This window comes from Stegostoma tigrinum, chromosome 26 (assembly GCF_030684315.1).
Source record: "Stegostoma tigrinum isolate sSteTig4 chromosome 26, sSteTig4.hap1, whole genome shotgun sequence".
Taxonomy (NCBI): Eukaryota; Metazoa; Chordata; class Chondrichthyes; order Orectolobiformes; family Stegostomatidae; genus Stegostoma; species Stegostoma tigrinum.
In genome coordinates this window covers 44,533,512-44,553,771 of record NC_081379.1, presented here as the reverse complement: position 1 = coordinate 44,553,771, position 20,260 = coordinate 44,533,512, and the positions used below count along the sequence as shown (strand labels likewise).

General features: G+C 41.8%; 1 protein-coding gene across 2 annotated transcripts in view; it reads left to right on the top strand.

The window, feature by feature from the left end:
* top3b (DNA topoisomerase III beta) overlaps positions 1-20,260 on the top strand; it is a 72,673-nt gene that overhangs the window by 35,981 nt on the left and 16,432 nt on the right. For both annotated transcript variants that reach the window (XM_048556545.2, XM_048556546.2), the window contains 2 exons: positions 10,440-10,586; positions 11,251-11,424. In XM_048556545.2, the coding sequence (XP_048412502.1) occupies positions 10,440-10,586; positions 11,251-11,424 (321 nt within the window). The remainder of the gene's footprint in view (positions 1-10,439; positions 10,587-11,250; positions 11,425-20,260) is intronic.

Below are 20,260 nucleotides of genomic sequence, written 5' to 3'. Positions count from 1 at the left end.
CATGGCCAATCCACCCAACCTGCACATCTTTGGACTGTGGGAGGAAACAGAGCACCCAGCGGAAATCCACACAAATGCAGGGAGAATGAGAAAACTCCACACAGTCAGTTGCCTGAGGTTGGACTTGAACCTGGGTTCCTGATGCTGTGAGGCAGCAGTGCTAACCACTGAGCCACCGGCCGTCCCAAGGAGATTGTCAGGAGTGGGATTTGAACCCATGCCCCTGGAAAGGGGCCAAAATTCACCAGGCAAAGCAAGGCAAAGTCAGATGTCTTAAACCACTCGGCCATCCTGATAAGCTGTTGTTGCTGGATTTATAATCCAGAGATCCAAGTAATGTTCTGGGAATCCAGGACTGAATCCCACCATGACAAGTAATGGAATTTTAATTTATTTACAATCAAACTTAAAATTATGGCGACCATAAAACTACTGTTGATTGTTGGAACACAGTCTTGTTTATTAATGCCTTTTAGGGAAGGAAACTGCTGTACTGACCTACTCTGGACTAGGTGTGATTCTAGACTCTCAACAATTTGGTTGACTCCTAAATGCCCTCCGAAATGACCTAGCAAGATGGCTGTATGGTTCACATCTAACTGACTGACTCATGATGTGTAAAAGCATGGATACTCCTAATGTTGCTGTTATGTGGAAAATGAAGTATCAGATTATGCTATGTAGTCCGTGCGGTTTCTTTGCAATCTTATTAAAAGAACTGTTAATAGAACTATTGTATCTCTGGCCCTGGCTGAAGGTCTTTATCATATGTAAAGCAGGTGAAATCTGTAAAGATGAACCTGTTTCTTCCACACCCTTCCCCAATGTACATGATAAATAGTCCTGCTTTGTTAACATTCCAGGAGTTTGCAAACATTGAAAAATGGTCTGGTTGCATCACACTTGCACAATTCATTTTCTCTTAGCATCTTTTTGTTCTATAATAAAAGCACGACCACTTGCAAGTTCTCCTCCAAGCCACTCACCATCCTGACTTGGAAATATATTGCTATTCGTTCAGTGTTACTGGGTCAAAATCCTGGAACTCCCTTCCTAATGGCATTGTGAGTCTACTTATAACACATGGTCTGCAGCGGTTCAAAAAAGCAGGTCTCCACCATCAACACAAGGGTAATTGGGATGGGAAATAAATTCTGGCCCAGCCAGCAACTCTCATACTCCATGAGTGAATTAAAAAAAACAGCTGCTGATGTTGTGAAATCAGGACAGCCACAGAAAGCAATAAGAGATGTAAACTTGTATTGTGAAGTATATTGGATGTGCTCAAATAAAAGCAAGGCGTAGGAGAAACCCAGTTCTGGCAGCATGTGTGGAGAGAGTTAATGTCTCCAGCTCAGTGACTCTTCTGCAGTTTGTCCAGCACTTTTTGTTTATCTTTCAGATTGCAGTATTTTGCTTTTAATTTGTTCTTAGCTGGTCTCAGCTGGAGTGATGATAAATGCTCGGAGCATTCAAGTTTAGACTAAAGATTAGCATCAGTTCCTACTCCTGATTGTTATCAGGGGCCTTCTGTTGGAAGTACAGTGAAACATATTGGAATGGTCAATGTCTCAAAATTGTGGAAAGAAAGTGAAGAAATGTGCGGCCAAATTAGAATGATGAATGATAATAACAAAATTACTGTTCTGGGAAATATTCATTATCTATTTAATCTATTGACACAAAGGGAAAGTAATGGAATCCCATAAATGTGGACAGGTTTCCTTCCTCAAGCAGTATGCTAAAAGCCTCTAAAGTAGTGAATGTGTATCAGAGATAATAGGAACTGCAGATGCTGGAGAATCCAAGATAATAAAATGTGAGGCTGGATGAACACAGCAGGCCAAGCGGCATCTCAGGAGCACAGAGGCTGACGTTTCGGGCCTAGACCCTTCATCAGAGAGCCTCTCTGATGAAGGGTCTAGGCCCGAAACGTCAGCTTCTGTGCTCCTGAGATGCTGCTTGGCCTGCTGTGTTCATCCAGCCTCACATTTTATTATCTTAAAGTAGTGAATGTCACTTGTTCTGGTTCGGAGTAATGAAATGAACTAAGTAGATGAGCTATACGTGAGTAAGCACCTTGAATGTAATCACAATACAGGTTTGAAATTCAAATGAGAATTGAAATCTCAGGATCAAAACTAGAAACAAGATTGGATTAGAGTAGACTTTAGAAATGGAGTGAGCTAGGTGAGGTAAAATAAGAGATTATGCTTAAAGAGATTGCAAATGTATAAAGTAAAAATATTCAAGTAAAAAACAATGGCAACTGTCAGTTTTAGGATGCTATAGATAAATAAAGAGATTAAAAAACAATTAAAGTCCACCACACCGTCCTGCATTAGCACCAGAAAACGCCAAGATGGAATTGATAGTCACAAATATGTGCTGGCATATGAACGACTAGATGAAGAGAAATTCAGGTTTCTATCCTTCTCCTTGTTCCCATTGATTCTGAGTAAATTACAGTTAGAATCACTACAGTGCAGAAAGAGGCTATACAGCCCATTGACTCGGCATGACCATCCAAAGAGCATTCCACCCATAACCTGCATTTACGATGCCTCATCCACTCACCTTACCGTCCCTAGACCCTAACTGGCCCATTCCTTTTATTACCCTTTATTTATAAATCAATAGAAAATTTTAGTATTCCCTTTTATATTAGCTGTCAGTTTCTTTTCATACTATTTTTTTGTTTCACCAGTTTATATATCTCCACTCTAAATAATTTATATTCACCCAACAGTTCTTCATTTGGCCTCTTCTGCTTTCTCTACTGCATCCCACCATATTTCCCTAGAGTCATCTTTAAAAACTATATTGCAGAATCAATGGAATTTAAATTAAGTTCACTTACCTGCAATAGGAGCGCAGCTGATTTCATTGGCATCTTTGAGGAGTTTCATATCATTGCTCCCTTCAAGAGCGAAGGGATCAACTTAGACTTGGGGTGGCACAATGGCTCAGTGGTTAGCACTGGTACCTCACGCTGCCAGGAACCCAGGTTTCATTCCAACCTTGGGTGACTGTGTGCAGTTTGGACATTCTCCCTGTTTCTGCATGTGTTTCACCAGGTGTTCCGGCTTCCTCCCATGGTTCAAAGATGTGCAGGTTAGATGGATTGACCATGGTAAAATTGCCCTGTAGTGTCCAGGAATGCCAAGACTAGGCAGATTAGCCACAGTAATGTGAGGTGGGTCTGTGTTAGATGTTCTTCAGAGGGTTGGTACAGACTGAATGGGCTGAATAACTCTATCTGCATTGTGGGAATGTGTGATTCTATGATTAAAGTTGGTGGAGATAACTTAAGTCAGGCAGCAACTGTGGTCTCATTCTGGCAAACACATTCGGTATAATCTTAATTCTCCCCGTCTCCTGGATCATTCTTGCTGGGTTATGGAAGTTGAAATTGACTGCAGTGTTAGTAAGTATCAGGTAATTTGTTTCGGTGGAAAGTGAAAACAGCACTATAGTTGGTTCTGCTATAATGCGTATTTCTTTTATGCGAATTGGCTTCAATACGATTTTTTTTCAACACGGGTGGGGGGAGCTATTACGAGCGGGCATAGTTTTAAAGTGAGTGGAGGTAGATATAGGGGAGACGTCAGAGGTAGGTTTTTTACTCAGACAGTGGTCGGGGAGTGGAATGCATTGCCAGAGAGGGTTGTGGAGTCGGCCTCATTAGGGGCATTTAAGCAGCTATTAGATAGGCATATGGATGATAGTATAAGGTAGGGGTGGAGGTTAGATAGAATTTAGGATTAGGGTAAAAGTTCGGCACAACAGAGTGGGCCGGAGGGCCTGTACAGTGCTGCACTGTTATATGTTCTATGTTCTGTGAAGAATTTGGACTGCTGTTTGTAGAATGCAAACTTACCTTACAGACCATAACGCGATTCCAGTCCTATTTCTTTAAATGGCATGGCTATTGCGTGATTTTCTTATAACGTGAGATCACAAGATAATGGAACGGTCACATACATCAGAAACGACTGTATTGTACTTTGAATGGAACGAGACCCAGTGCTGTTGAAGAGCAAAACCATTTGAGTTACAGATTCACAGAAAATTAAAAGCAGAATTTTAGATTGATAGGATCAGATTAAAAAAGATCCAGTCAAGTGGTTTGGAAGATAAAATCTGAGAGCAATGATGAACCTGTTTAAAACTTTACTTATTGTGCCATGGATGCAAAAAGGATATCAGAGTTTTAAAATGGCTAAAATACAAATTCCCTTTGTTGCCACCTATAAGGAACAAAGGGCATTGTTGCTAAGTTTGCAGATGACAGAAAGATAGGCTAGGAGAGAAGTGGCAGATGGAATACACTGTGGGAAAGTGGGTCTGGATTCACTGGAGTTTAGAAAGATGGTAGGGGAACTTGAATTGCTGTAGTCCTTGTGGTATGTATAAATCCAGCGCTGTTACAAGAGTTCTGACATTTTAATATGTACTTTGATCAGAAAAACAGAGGTGTAGACTACTTTGTAACTGGGGAAGGGCTTTAGAAATGTGAAGAACAAGGGGATTTAAGAGTCCCAATTCTGGATTCTTTTAAGGTTAATGTGCAAATTTAGTTAGCAATTAAGAAGGAAAATGCAATGTTATGATTAATTTTGAGAGGACTGATATAAAACAACAGGGGTGTACAGCTGAGGCTGAGGCTGTATAAGGCTCTGGTCAGAATATTGTGAGTAGTTTCATGCCCCATATCTAAGGAAGGATATACTGACATTGGAAGGGGTCCAGAGGAAGTTCACGAGAATGATTCCAGGATGAAGAAATTGTCACATGAGGAATGGTTGAGGACTCTGGGTCTGGATTCAGTGGAGTTTAGAAAGATGGTAGGGGAACTTGAATTGCTGTAGTCCTTGTGGTATGTATAAATCCAGCGCTGTTACAAGAGTTCTGACATTTTAATACAGCGATACAGCTCCAATCAGATTTGTGAGAGATTTGGAGGAGAACTTACAGCTGATGGTATGCCAATGCACCTGCTTCCCTTTTTCTTCTCTTGGTAATATGGATCATGGATTGGTACGTGCCTTGGCAAGTGTTATTTTGTATTGACTCTGTCAGGCAGCTCTTTGACTAATCTGTAGGACAGTTTTCCCAACTCTGGCACAAGTTCTCTCACATTAGGATGTTGAGGACTTCACGAGTGTTGACTGACCTTTGTTTTTGAGGGTGTTGAGGTTGGTTGGCTCACGAAGCTGGTTTGTTGTTCCGCAGATGTTTTGTTACCGTGCTTGGTAACATCCTCACTGCAGCCTCTGTGTTTTTCTGCCTGGATTTTTAAAATCTGGGGTCCATTGCGATGGATTGCCTCACTTGCGGGTTTCCGCCGTAGTGGAATGTATATGGGGTCGAGTTCAGTGTGTTTGTTAATAGCCTGCTTCGTGGAGTGCCATGCTTCCAGGAATTCTTGTGCTTGTCTCTGCCTAGCCAGTCCCAGGATCTTGGTGTTTTCCCAGTCGAAATCGTACTTCTCCTTGTCCATGGAGATTAGTTTCCTTCCTGTTCTCGCATTCTCTGCGGGGGATCTTGTAGATGACATTAGTCCTGTCCATGGCTGGGAGTGGGTCTTTAGTTCAGGTGAGCACTTGTCATAGGGTTGATTTGGGCTTGTCTGCCTCTCTGATACCCAGCGGTCGTAGAAGTATTGTGGCAAGTTCTGACGTGTTCCTGATGTAGGGTAGTGTGATGCATGTGTTGGGGCATGTAGAACCTTTCTGATGCTGTTCCTTTAGGGGATCTCCTGACCCAATTCTTTGGACATCCATTATCCTTGAAGATTTGGAAGAGGTATTCCTCCTCCTGGTGTAGTTCCATGTTGTTGCCCTTTTAAATTGTGTTTCGCACACAGCTTCGTTTGTGTGCTGGGATAGTTACTATTGAAGTCCAATACCTGGTCTGTGTGTGTGGCTTTTTGGTGTAGTTTCATTTGCAGTCCCCATTTGTCTAGCGCTCTTACCATGACGTCCAGGAATGGGAGTTGTTTGTTCTTCTCTTCCTCCTCTGGTGAATTTTATTCTGGTGAGGCTGTTGTTTATGAGTTTGTGGTCTCTTCTAATTTGGTCCAGTTAATGATGACGAAGGTTTCGTCTACGTAACGTATCCATAGTTTAGATAGGATTTGCGGAAAGGCAGTCCTTTCCAATCTTTGCATCACTGCTTCTGTAATGAAACCGGAGATAGGCAATTCCATGGGTGTCCTGTTGATCTGCTTGTATGTTTTGCTGTTGAAGGTGAATTGGGTGGTCAGGCATAGGTCCAGTAGTTTAAGCATGTCCTTGGAGATGGTTTCACTGGGGTCGTGTTCTTATTCAAGTAGATTTGTCATTGTTTCCCTTGCAAGTGGTATGTCTACTGATTTGAATTGGACGGTGACATAAAACGATTTAATAGTCTCTTCGCCTTCTATCTTTATGTCTTTGTTGGAGGTGAGGAATTCTTGGGCTGATTGGATGGAACGGGGTGATTAGTTGACTAGGTGCTTGAGTCTTCTTTGTAGTTCTCTGGCTTACCTGTGTGATGGAGTGCCAGGTAGGGAGATAATGGGTCTGAGGGGGACTTCCGGCTTGTGCACTTTAGGGAAGCTGGAGAATCGGGGTGTGTTGGTTCCTTCAGGTTTCATTCTTAAGAAGTCTGCTTAATTGATCTGTACTGTTTGTTTAAGTCTTTGTAGAGTGTATAGGATTTTGTTGCCTAGTTGTGGTGTCGGGTCAGTTTGTCCTGGTCGGTATGTATTCTGGTTGGCGAGCAGTGCTTGTGCTTTGCAGTTGCATTCCTTTTTATTCATTATTACTGTCATGTGCTGTTTATCTGCAGGTAGTATGGTGATGTTCTTGTCCTTCTTTAATCTGTCCAGGGCTTGTCTTTCCTGTGTGTTGAGGGTGTTGAGTTCCCTCTTTCTTGTCTGTGTCGGGACTACTGTCTGTCTTATAGTTTGTTGTGTTTCTTTGTTGATATTATTGGTCTTGAGCTTCCAGTGTAGCTAGCCATTCTGTTTTGTTGGCATGTCTGTAGTTGTAATTCAGTCCCTGGGTGAGAATGGCTTTGTCCCTGCCTGTCAGTTTCCTGTCGGAGAAGTTCCTTATCCATGTGTCAGTTCTGTTGTTGTCATTTTTGTGGGTAAGGGTGGTTAGCTTGTATTGCAGGGTCTATCTTTTCTTGGCTCTTGTGGTCTGTTGGCTGATGTTAATGGCTCGTTCCATGTTGATTTTCAGTCTTGATTGGTAGCTTCCTGGAATGACGTTTTTTGGTGCGTAATTTCTCTATTGTATTTGTGGAGCTGTTTGTATGCATCGTTTATCATTACCCTTACCATCTTTTGTCCATTTTGTTCTGCTGTTTTCCGGGCTTTTGGGTTGTTGATGGGTGGATTGTACTTCACACTGCATGGTAAAACCTGGTTCCTGAGGTATCTATGTAGGAAGTAGAATTGTTCGCGGGTTGCGTGCTCTTGTTTGGCGTAGTTTTCCCATTTCCTTGCCAGTTTGAGCATGTTGCACCCATAGGTCTGTAAGGTATTTGGAGTAGATCTGTAGCTCGGGTTGTGGGTGTTGAGGTTGGTTTGCTCGCTGAGCTGGTTTGTTGTTCCACAGACATTTTGTTACCGTGCTTGGTACCATCTTCAGTGCAGCCTCTGGCGCGTTGGTTTGTTTTCCGGCCTGGTTTTTAAACTGTGCAGTCCGTTGCGATGGATTGCCTCACTTCACTTTCCTCCATAGTGGAATGTGTATGGGGTCGAGTTCAATGTGTTTATTAATAGCATGTTTCGTGGAGTGCCGTGCTTCCAGGAATTCTTGTGCTTGTCTCTGCTTAGCCTGTCCCAGGATCTTGGTGTTGTCCCAGTCAAAGTGGTCGTTCTCCTTTTCCATGTGGATTGAGATGAGTGCGTATTGGTCGTGTCTTTTTGTAGCCAGTTGGTGTTCATGTACTCTAGGACAACATGCTTAAATTACTGGATCTCTGCCTGGCCACCCACTTCACCTTCAACGGCCAAACATACGAGCAAATCTGCAGGACACCCATGGGATCGCCTATTTCTGGACTCATTGCAGAAGCAGTGATGCAAAGACTGGAAAAGACTGCCTTTCCGCAAATCCTGTCTAAACTGTGGATGCGCTACATTGATGACACCTTTGTCATCATTAAACGGACCAAATTAGAGGAGACACACAAACTCATAAACAACAGCCTCACTGGAATAAAATTCACCAGAGGAGGAGGAGAGGACAAACACCTCCCATTCCCGGACATCATGGTAGAGCGCAAGACAAATGGGGAACTGCAAACAAAAGTACACCGAAAAGCCACACACAGACCAGGTATTGAACTTCAACAGTAACCATCCCAGCACACACACACGAAGCTGCGTGCGAACACTATCTGAAAGGGCAACAACACACTGCAGCAACATGGAACTACACCAAGACGAGGAGGAATACCTCTTCCAAATGTTCATGGATAATGGATATCCAAAGAAGTGGGTCAGTAGATGCCGACAGGAACAGCATCAGAAAGATTCTGCACGCCCCAACACACGCATCACACTACCCTACTACATCAGGAACACGTCAGAACTCACCACAAGACTTTTACGACTGCTGGGCATCAGGGTGACACACAAGCCCACATCAACCCTACAACAAGTGCTCACCTGAACTAAAGACACACTCCCAGCCATTGACAGGACTAATGTGATCTACAAGATCCCCTACAGAGACTGCAAGAAACACTACATCGGATAAACAGGAAGGAAACTAACAACAAGAGTACATGAACACCAGCTGGCTACAAAAAGACATGACCAATACTCACTCATCTCAATCCACAAGGAGAAGCACAACTTCGACTGGGACAACACCAAGATCCTGTGACAAACTAGGCAGAGACAAGCACGTGAATTCTTGAAAGTGTGGCACTTCACGAAGCATGCTATTAATAAACACATTGAACTCGACCCCAAATACATTCCACTATGGAGGAAACCTGGAAGTGAGGTAGTCCATTGCAACGGACCCCAGAGTTTAAAAACCAGGCAGGAAAACACACTGCACTGAGGGTGTTACCAAGCATGTTAACAAAACATCTGTGGAACAACAAACCAGCTCAGTGAGCCAACCAACCTCAACACCCACAACCCGAGCTACAGATCTACTCCAAAACCTTGGTTATGTCTAAATGTAATGCCTAGACTGGTTTTGCTCTTATTAAAGTTTTTTTTTACTCTGGCTTGATACAGTTTTAATACAACAGCCTGCTGGGCCACTTGAGAACAGAATTACTGGTCAGCTACATTGCTGTAGGTCTGGAGTTGCATGCAGGCTAAATGTGGCACCCCTTCGCTCAAGAATATTAATGAATCATTTATGGTTTTTTAAATCACTCTGGTAGATTCATGCTCAACAGTATTAATGCAGACATTTTTCTGAAGCTTTTTATATAGTTAATTGCACTTAGTTTCAACAGCTGCTGTGGTGGGATCTGTACCCATATATCAGGATTATTAGTCCAGGCCTTGACATTATTAGTCAAATATTGGAGTTGTTATGCAACTACAATACTTCTGTGATTTGTACTAGAGCATAAACAGATGTTCAAACCTTGTGGGGACCCTTCTGAAATTCATATTCTAGGTTTTTGATGTAGTTTGGTTCCATGATTGATCGTCTTTCCACTTCCCTTTAAATTATTAAAATTAAGATGCAATAACTGCCAGGTTTGCTTAGTACTGTATTTTGCTTCTAAGCAATGATTTTGAGATGTCATATACTTTATAACAAAGGGTTACTGATGGATCAGGTACCTACTGCCACCTTGTTTTATTTGAAAACAGTTCCTGATTTGTGTAGCATGCAATAGCTGCTTGGTAATTCTTTGAGTTAATGAAAACAACAAAATATCGCAGAGTTTTTGTTTAAACAAATTTGACATTCAGAGCATGGGAAACTTACTGAGCCATGTTCTGAAGAAAGATCACCGAACTTGAAACATTAACTCTGATTTCTGTCCGCAGATGCTGCCAAGACCTGTTGAGTGTTTTTTCCAACAATCTCTCCGTTTTTGTTTTTATTGCAGAGCTGAATGTTTTTCAGATGGAATTGTAGAAAGCAATCTCCACCATATCTGTGAAAAACATTTCATCAAGTTGAAATTAAATTTCACTTAGTCAGTTGTAGCTTTTTAATCACACGTATAAATATAATTCAATACCATATTGTGTTTTTCTTTCTTGACTAACTTTTGAAGAAATAATCTGTTAATAATTTTAAGGAGCAGTTTAGATTTAGAATAACTTTGTGCATGTATCAAAGACGCAGAGCGATTCAGCTGACATATAGGAAAGATTTGAATGGACTTTATTCACTGTTTCTGTCGATGGGTGCCAGCTTTCGTGTAAGATAGTATTTCATTATCTATTATTTCAGGTAGTGATGGCTGGAGGTTATATGAGTACATCACTAGGCACTTCATCGCTACAATTAGCCACGACTGCAAGTATCTCCAAACCACCGTTACGTTCAGCATCAATATGGAACATTTTACATGTGTGGGAAAAACTCTGATTTCACCTGGTAAGAATGGGAGCCTCCCTCCCAACTTTGCACATCAACTCAATTGGGAGGGAATACATAAGAGAGTCCTTCATAAATTAAACACTGCAGCTACACCTTCTTGTCACAGGTGACACTGCCGTAGTTGTACAGTGTGCTGGGAATGGTGTTATTCCGGTTGACCTAGACATTTTATATTGTATGTGTGAATGTAGAAATTTGCATGTACAATTTGACCAAACGTGTATATATAGTTGTTTGATTTTATATTTTTAATTTTAATTCATGTTGTACAGTGGGTTATCTCCATTGTTGTATGCCATTATACCACTAGCTAGGAATGAGTTATTTTGAATTGTAACACTGACAAAATCTTTAGAAGTTACCAATTACTGAGCTTTTAGGGCTTTTTCAAAACTTAATTAAGTTAACTTTGGAAGTGAAATAGGATTTTATTAAAGAACTTTTAACTGGGAGAAAAGTGCTGTATAACTCCAGAAGTTTTTGTTATTGATTTATTTGGCTGATTTTTGTTTTTGTTCCTCAAAGTATTTGTTTGTGGAGAAGCCAGTTGTTAAATGTGGATGAGTGTTAGTAAAGATATGTAATGGATAAGTTAGAGAAACCTGCTTGACTAGTGTTTCTGGATATGTTGTCTATAAGTAATTTTGTTGTCCCACGCCAGGTTACACAGCAGTGATGCCATGGCAGAGCCTGGCAGAGGAGGAAACCCTTCCAATCTGTGAGAGGGGAGATGTATTTAATGTAGATGAGGTTAAGTTGTTAGAAAAACAAACTAATCCACCTGACTATCTGACTGAGGCAGAACTCATCACCTTAATGGAGAAACATGGGATTGGTAAGTCAACTTTCTATGTACTGTTAGTCATTCTAGATCAATTTTAGATTTCAAGCAATTCCTTTTTTTTATGGCATATTCAATGTATTGTTTAATACCACAGCATGAATATGGATATTCTGTGTAAGAAGTGAAGTCCAGTAGTCAGTGGAAGTATCTGAAAATGGTAAATATAAAGTGTGACAGCCATGTGACTTCATAGCTTATATATTTAACTTTTGTAGTTAATTAGTATGGCATTATTCATAGAAATATATTCACACAAGGCCATTGACATTCTTTCACGAAAGAAAAATAAACTAGATAGAGTACAGAAGGTTGTTAAAATAAGCATCAAAAACACATCAAAGTTTCAATCTATTTCCTAACACCATCTATTTTAGACACTTAATCCCTTTAAACCTTTAAGTAACTGATGCTTTCCAGTTTCTTTGTGTTTTGCTTTCCAACAATTATAAACATTTTATCAGTTAACACTGCAGGGGTTCCCTCTCCAAGGCACTGTATTGCAGTCACAGGCTTCATTGGAACTGATGTTTTAAGTAAAAATTCGAAATCGACTTTCTGGCCTTTTTTTTGACAGAAGCAGCCCACATCCATCTGTCTTTGCTTTGAAATCTGAATCCAAAAAGAAAATTTTTATACACTGCACGTTGTTTGTTGCTGTGTATGCTTCTCTTTCCCCTTCGGGTAATGTGCAAATTATGGCCACTTCAATTCCAGTATATCTTCTGAAACTGTAATTGTCAGGCTTTGAGCACATGCTTTTATTTTATTTCAGCTAGTAATCCCACTGCATTTTTGTTTATTATCAGATATCCCTTTCTTTTTCTGTCTGCCTCTCATTTTCCCAAGTTTCGAATGCATTGTTCTTTACTGTTGCGTTGACTGCCAAACTGTCCTGAATGAATCCCTGATTGTAACAGTGAGAACTGTGCTGTAGAGAGTCTTCAACTGGGGCCCTGCCACCCTCACAGGGTTGGAGAGAATGCCATGGTGTCCGTATGGTGAATGAGGGTGAGGAGGTGGAGAGTATGCAGCAACAGCCTGTACAGGAATCCCCTTTGTGCTGAAGGGAACTGCACTGGGAATTTTGAAAATATAGCTCCAGTTGTGGGGCTGGGGTTCCTGACTCTCCTTGTATATGATTTCAGTCTTTAATTAATTATAACCCAGCACTTGTCTATCTTAATGAGAGATAGGGCAGAAACGACAGAAATATGCAAGTTTAGAATTTGGAATGAGGGATCCTTCGAGGAAGCTTGACCTAGTGGAAGGGGAGGACACAGCAGAGTCAATTAGTTAGATGTTCTGGATATTAATGGTAAACTGTCTACAAACTCCTTATTTATTATGGAGGTGAGGAAGATTTAAGAAGCCAATGTGCAGGAAAAGAAGCCAATGGTTATCTTTGCCTTCCAGAATGATCCTGGAATATTGAGCAGCTTTACCAAAACAGAACAAGGTTGAGCTGTAGAAAGGGGTTGAGTAGAAAGTAATGCATGAATGATTAAAGGTGGTCTTATCTATGAGTGGTACCGTATGACCGTCAATACCACGTGAAATAGCAAGTTGAGAGGGGGGAGAGATTTTGACAGGATAAGAGGGTAGTGAACTTTGCATTGGGGGTGAAGTGGTGGGGGAGGAAGAGAGAGAACATATGAGCTGAAATGGAGTTTGAAACCACTGAGAATGAGAAGTCATTTGAGTTAGAGGCTAAGAAAGGAAAAGCAGTGAACATACTTTTAAAAATAATCATACTTAGAAAGGCAATAGAGATTTTGAATGACTGCTGGGAGGGCTGGAACAATATTAGGTGCAGGAAAGAAAGACAATGGACAATAGGTGCTGGAGTAGGCCATTTGGCCCTTCGAGCCAGCACCACCATTCATTATGATCATGGCTGATCATCCGCAATCAGTATCCTGCTCCTGCCTTATCCCCATTACCCTTGATTCCACTATCTTTAAGAGCTCTATCCATCTCTTTCTTGAAAGTATCCAGAGAGTTGGCCTCCACTGCCTTCTGGGGCAGAGCATTCCATATATTCACCACTCTCCTGGGTGAAGAAGTTTTTCCTCAACTCTGTTCTAAATGGCCTACCCCTTATTTTTAAACTTTGTCCTCTGGTTCTGGACTCACCCATCAGCGGAAACATGCTTCCTGCCTCCAGAGTGTCCAATCCCTTAATAGTCTTATACGTCTCAATCAGATCCCCTCTCATCCTTCTAAACTCAAGTGTATACAAGCCCAGTCGCTCCAATCTTTCAACATATGATAGTCCTGCCATTCTGGGAATTGACCTCGTGAACCTATGCTGCACTCCCTCAATAGCAAGAATGTCCTTCCTGAAATTTAGAGACCGAAACTGCACACAGTACTCCAGGTGTGGTCTCACCAGGGCCCTGTACAGCTGCAGAAGGACCTCTTTGCTCCTATACTCAATTCCTCTTGTGATGAAGGCCAGCATGCTATTAGCTTTCTTCACGGCCTGCTGTTACTTGCATGCTTGCTTTCATTGACTGATGTACAAGAACACCTGGATCTCGTTGTACTTCCCCTTTACCTAACTTGACTCCATTGAGATAGTAATCTGCCTTCCTGTTCTTGCCACCAAAGTGGATAACTACACATTTATCCACATTAAACTGCATCTGCCATGCATCCGTCCACTCACCTAGCCTGCCCAAGTCACCCTGTATTCTCATAACATCCTCCTCACATTTCACACTGCCACCCAGCTTTGTGTCATCAGCAAATTTGCTAATATTACTTTTAATGCCTTCGTCTATATCATTAATGTATATTGTAAATAGCTGCGGTCCCAGCACCGAACCTTGTGGTACCCCACTGGTCACCGCCTGCCATTCGGAAAGGGACCCATTTATCATTAGTCTTTGCTTCCTGTCAGCCAGCCAATTTTCAATCCAAGTCAGTATTTTGCCCCCAATACCATGTGCCCTAATTTTGCTCACCAATCTCCTATGCGGTACTTTATCAAAGGCTTTCTGAAAGTCCAGGTACACTACATCCACTGGTTCTCCCTTGTCCATCTTCACAGATACATCGTCAAAAAATTCCAGAAGATTAGTCAAACACGATTTCCCCTCCACAAATCCATGCTGACTCTGACCTATCCTGTTACTGCTATCCAAACAAGTCGTAATTTCATCTTTTATAATTGACTCCAGCATCTTTCCTACCACTGATGTCAGGCTAACCGGCCTATTATTTCCTGTTTTCTCTCTCCCTACTTTCTTGAAAAGTGGGACAACATTAGCCACCCTCCAGTCTGCAGGAACCGATCCTGAATCTATACAACCTTGGAAAATGATTACCAATGCATCCACAATTTCTAGAGCCACCCCCTTAAGTACCCTGGGATGCAGACCATCAGGTCCCGGGGACTTATCCGCCTTCAGACCTAACAGTCTATCCAACACCATTTCCTGCCGAATATAAATTCCCTTCAGTTCGTCCATTACCCGAGGTCCTTCAGCCACTATTGCATCTGAGAGATTGCTTGTGTCTTCCCTAGTGAAGACAGATCCAAAGTACCTATTCAACTCTTCTATATTTCTTTGTTCCCCATAATAAATTCACCTGTTTCTGACTTCAAGGGCCCAATTTTAGTCTTAACCATTTTTTTTTCTTTTTACATACCTAAAAAAGCTTTTACTATCCTCCTTTATATTTTTGGCCAGTTTTCCTTCATATCTCATTTTTTCTCTGTGTATTGCCTTTTTAATTATCCACTGTTGCTCTTTAAAAGCTTCCCAGTCCTCCAGCTTCCCACTCATCTTTGCTATGTTATACTTCTCTTTTATCTTTATACAGTTCTTAACTTCCTTTGTCAGCCACGGCCGCCCCTGCCTCCCCTTAGGATCTTTCTTCCTCTTTGGAATGAACTGATCCTGCACCTTCTGCATTATATCCAAAAATACCTGCCATTGTTCCACTGCCATTCCTGCTAGGGTATCGTACCATTGAACTTTGGCCAGCTCCTCCCTCATAGCTCCATAGTTCCCTTATTCAACTGCAATACTGACACTTCCGATTCTCCCTTCTCCCTCTCAAACTTCAGATTAAAATTCATCATATTATGGTCACTACCTCCTAATGGCTCCTTTGAGGTCCCTGATCAAATCCGGTTTGTTGCACAACACCAGATCCAGAATTGTCTCCTCCCTGGTAGGCTCCAGTACAAGCTGTTCTAAGAATCCATCTCAGAGGCACTCCACAAACACCCTTTCTTGGGGTCCAGTACCATCCTGATTCTCCCAGTCTACATGCTTGTTGAAATCTCCCATAAAAACTGTAGTGATACCTTTGCGACAGGCCAATTTCACCTCTTGATTCAACCTGCACCCTACATCCTGACTACTCTCTGGGGGCCTGTAGATAACTCCCATTAGGGTCTTTGTACCCTTAGAATTTCTCAGCTCCATCCATACTGACTCTACATCTCCTGATTCTCTGTCTCCCCTCGCAAGGGACGGAATATCATACCTCACCAACAGGGCCGCCCCACCCGCTCTGCCCATCAGTCTGTCCTTTTGATAGCACGTATAGCCTTGAATATTCATTTTCCAGGCCCTGTCCACTTGAAGCCACATCTCAGTTTTCTCCACAACATTGTACTTGCCAATTTCCAACTGAGCATCAAGCTCATCCACCTTATTTCTCATATAATATTTTTAATTTGTTTCTTCCCTCACCCTTTCTATCAATCCCTATTTCACTTGGCCACACTGTGCGATCCCTTCTTGAGTTTTCTGGTCCATTGATTCTGTTGTCTTTCTTAAGTTCTCTTATTCTCACTTTCCCTTTAACTTCATTCTTAAATTTCCAGTTTGCCCCCCCCCCCCCCCCCCCCCCCCCCCACTACTTAGTTTAAACACACCTGTGTTGCAGTGGCAAACCTGCCTGCCAGAATGCTGGTCCCCCACCTATTAAAATGCAAACCGTTCCTCTTGTACAATTTATGCTTACCCCAAAACATACCCCAGTGATCCAAGAATTTAAATCCTTGCTTCCAGCACCAGTCCCTCAGCCACATGTTCTAAGTCCATTATTTCCCTGTTCCTGCCCTCTCCAGCCCAAGGAACTGAAAGCAAACCAGCGATAACCACCCTGGAAGTCCTGCTTTTCAGCCTTCTTCCAAGTTCTCTGAAGTCCCGCTGTAGAATGCTCCTCCTTTTCTTCCCGATGTCATTAGTGCCGACATGCACCACCACCTCTGGGTCTTTACCTTCGTCCTTGAGTATTCCCTGCAGTCTTATCAGTGATGTCCTGGATCCTGGCACCAGGAAGGCAACACACCATCCTCAAATCCCGCCTGTTGCCGCAGAAACCCCTTTAAGTCCCTCTCACTATGGAGTCCCCTATTACCACAGCTCTCCGTGATGTCTGACTCCTCAGCTCTGCTTCTACACCAATTTTTGACCACAGACCTGTCCGCCTCTCGGACTGGCAGTGTCGTCTGTCTCGACAGCTTCCAAGAGAGTCAAACTGTTTACAATAGGTGCTTCTCCTGGGGTCTCTTGTACTTCATTCATATCTTCCTTCCTCATCGACATCCCCCTTCTGTCTTCTGGCATCCTCGGTGTAATGACCTGGCTGAAGGTCCTGTCCAGAAAATTCTTGTTCTCTCGGATGAGCCTGAGGTCATCTAGTTCTTTCTTCAGTACTGCAACAACCTCCTTCAGAAGCTGAATGTGTACACACTTTCCACAGCTCTAGGAGCCAGAAACATCATCGGTGTCCCTGACCTCCCACATCATGCACGCAACACACTGAATCAGCTTGGCAGTCATGTGTTCACCTCTTCAACAGTGGTGTAATCTCTTCACTGAGCGTCTTTGCCGAAAACTCCTGAGCCAAAGACTTGCATTTTACTCACCAGGCACTTCCCTCAACCCTTGTTTTTGCTGTGAGTCTGTGGACTCTTAAGTAGGTTAGAGAAGGAGGATGGGAGGGAGGCCCTACCATGTAGGACTTGCAGTCAAGAACACACCTACGTAAATAGCACTCACTTACCTTCCCAACTGCCTCTCTGCTCTGACCTCACGTCTGTCCGGCTCCCGCCGCTCTCTGCTGCAAAAAAAAGAGAGGAAAGGATTCAGACCAAGTGTTGTCTGTTGATGAATGCCACATTCTGTTACCATGACAGACTTGATGGACAAGTAGTGGAATGGTTTAGACAGGTTTCATTAAGGGGTAAAAAGTCCTCACCCCTCAGTTATGTTTCTTTCAAGACCTAGAATTTGATGCAGTCGTGCACAGTAAATTCACTGATGGTCATGGCCTCTGTTCACAAGTGAACAAATATTCTGAAGGGAGCTAATTGAAGTGATGGTGAGGGCTGATCTGTTGGCAGAGTTCACAAGTCGGAGATGAAACTCCTGCGAGCATACTTGATGGGAGATGAATGGTATTGGGCAATTGACTCTCTGTACTTCACTGAAATCATAATGTGAGAGATGTTGTTACAGAACACATCACTGCAATAATTTGGAATGATGCCGGAATGCCTGAAAACCTTTCGTAAATCAGTCTTTATCATATTGTCAACTTATCTGGAAATTTTAAAAGCAAAGTCCACGTGCAACCTAGGAAAGTCCCAGAATTGATTCTTCGACTATACAGCGTTATCTGATGTCAGCTGAGGCAGTTTGTTTCTGAGCCCAAGGATAGAAAGTGGACATTTTCGCTTTTGACTGATTTCACCAGTTTACAGTCAGAAGTGTGTACTGGTGATGTCCTTGTAGTTTACTAACCTTCCAAAATGGACTGTTTAGCCCAGTGCATGAGTTAATGGGGCATTGAAGAGCAGTTGGCACATATGGAACTGTGTGCCACGAGCATCTTCAGAAGAGAATGGGTGAAAATTCTGAAGTTTAAAAAACAGTTGCACTGAGACTGCCTGGTCTTATTTGGGCAATGTGTTTTCTTCAGGGTTGCAGATAGGATTTGATGGAGATGTGAATTACTTCTGCTTGACTATGTGCAGTGAATGCCAGATGATATTCTTTTCTGTTCATTTTAGCATTACCATTCACTGAACTACTGAGTGTTTTGTCTTTGGGTATTGTAGTTCCCTTGCCTGCATGAAGCATGACAATCAACTTTAATTCTGACATGTTGAACTTTCTGAAATATATTATTTCAAGATATGAGTGGGTATAGTGTTATGATATCAGCAGATGGTATTACGGAATGATTCCTGAATGAAACCTGGTTTGATGGATTGTTTTTGTTTAGTTAATGTAGTGTTTGGCCATTGAAACATATTCACATGGGATTGCTTGTTCTTTATATCAGAAAATAAGCTTATTATGCAAAAGCGAGAAAACAAGCAAACCATGCTTTTTTAAAAAAAATTATTTGGGGCTGAGGGCTTTGCTGGTTAGGCAGCACGTTTTGCCCAACTCCTATTACAGTTAAGAGTCAACTACATGGGTCTGGAGTCACATGTAGGCCAGACCAGGTAAGGACAGCAGTTTCTCTCCCTGAAGGACATTAGTGAACCAGATGGGCTTTTCCCCTGACAATCGACAATGGATTCACAGTCATCATTAGACTCTTAATTCCAGATATTTATTGAATTCAGATTCTACCATCTGTTGTGGTGGGATTTGAACCCGGGTCTCCAGAGCATTATCAAGGTCTCTGGATTAGCAGTCCAGCGATAATACCACTAGGCCTATCCTCTCCCTTCTATTTATATGTATTAGTTAGAAAGATTTTAACACACCATTAAGATTAAGTTTCAACTTGTTTCCCAACTCCACTGGAGATTAGAATCCAGAGAAATGATACTCCTATCTCATTGTTTAAATTTCTAATTAACTGACTCCTTCCATTCTATTACCTGAATTGTACAAATAATTTTTTGATTCTTCTTTGAGTTTGATGACATAAATCTTTACAATTCAGATTGCCTAAATGTTTTAAATTCTAACAGTTTGAAGATTTCTATGCCAAACTTCCATGATTTTGGAAATTATGCAAGCTAGAGAAAACACTGCAGCTGCAATGATTTAGTTTCCTTTGAACCTAACTGAATTAAGCAGACCCCTGCTATGAGATAAACTAAAAAAATCCTAAAATCTTGTTTCTGAACTCAATTCATTGTTCCTCTCAACTAAAGCTCTGTTGGTGTCTGAACTGAACTGAGAACAAATCCAATAGCTTATTGTTTCTTATGCTGCCTATCAAAAACCTGCAAGCATAAACATCTCATTCCATTAACATTGCCCTTGTTTGCAGTCATATACCTTCTCGAACTGGTGCATTTTGGACAGTTTTCCTGACTCTTCACAGACTAACCCACATCCATATACTCTGAAAACAACTCGAATTCCAACATGATATATTTTACACACCATTCATCCCAAGAGTTAAGATTTTGCTGTCTAGTTTTACAAGGTTGCCTTTTTGGTCCTGTGGTGACATCAGCATGAGACATGGAACTGTCTGTTTGTGTTAAGAACATCAAACAGAAGTAGATAATTTGTTCCCTCATCCTATTCTGCTATTTAATGAAATGTAGCTGATATGTGTCCTGATTCTGTCTGCCTACCTTTTCCCAATTTTCTTTAACATCTTTGGTTAGTAAAGGTGTCTGAAGAGAGGGAAAGAAGAAAAGCCCAACAATTGCAATGATGAAGTGACATGTCAACTATCCACATGATAAATAAAATACTTCTAACCAATTGATCAGAAAGCACCATAGATCCACATAGCACAATGGTCTGAAACAATGATATCCTCTGTCTGCTTGAATATTGTGCTGTAGATGCTTTTGATGTGAGAGGTTTGAAACACAGTTTGG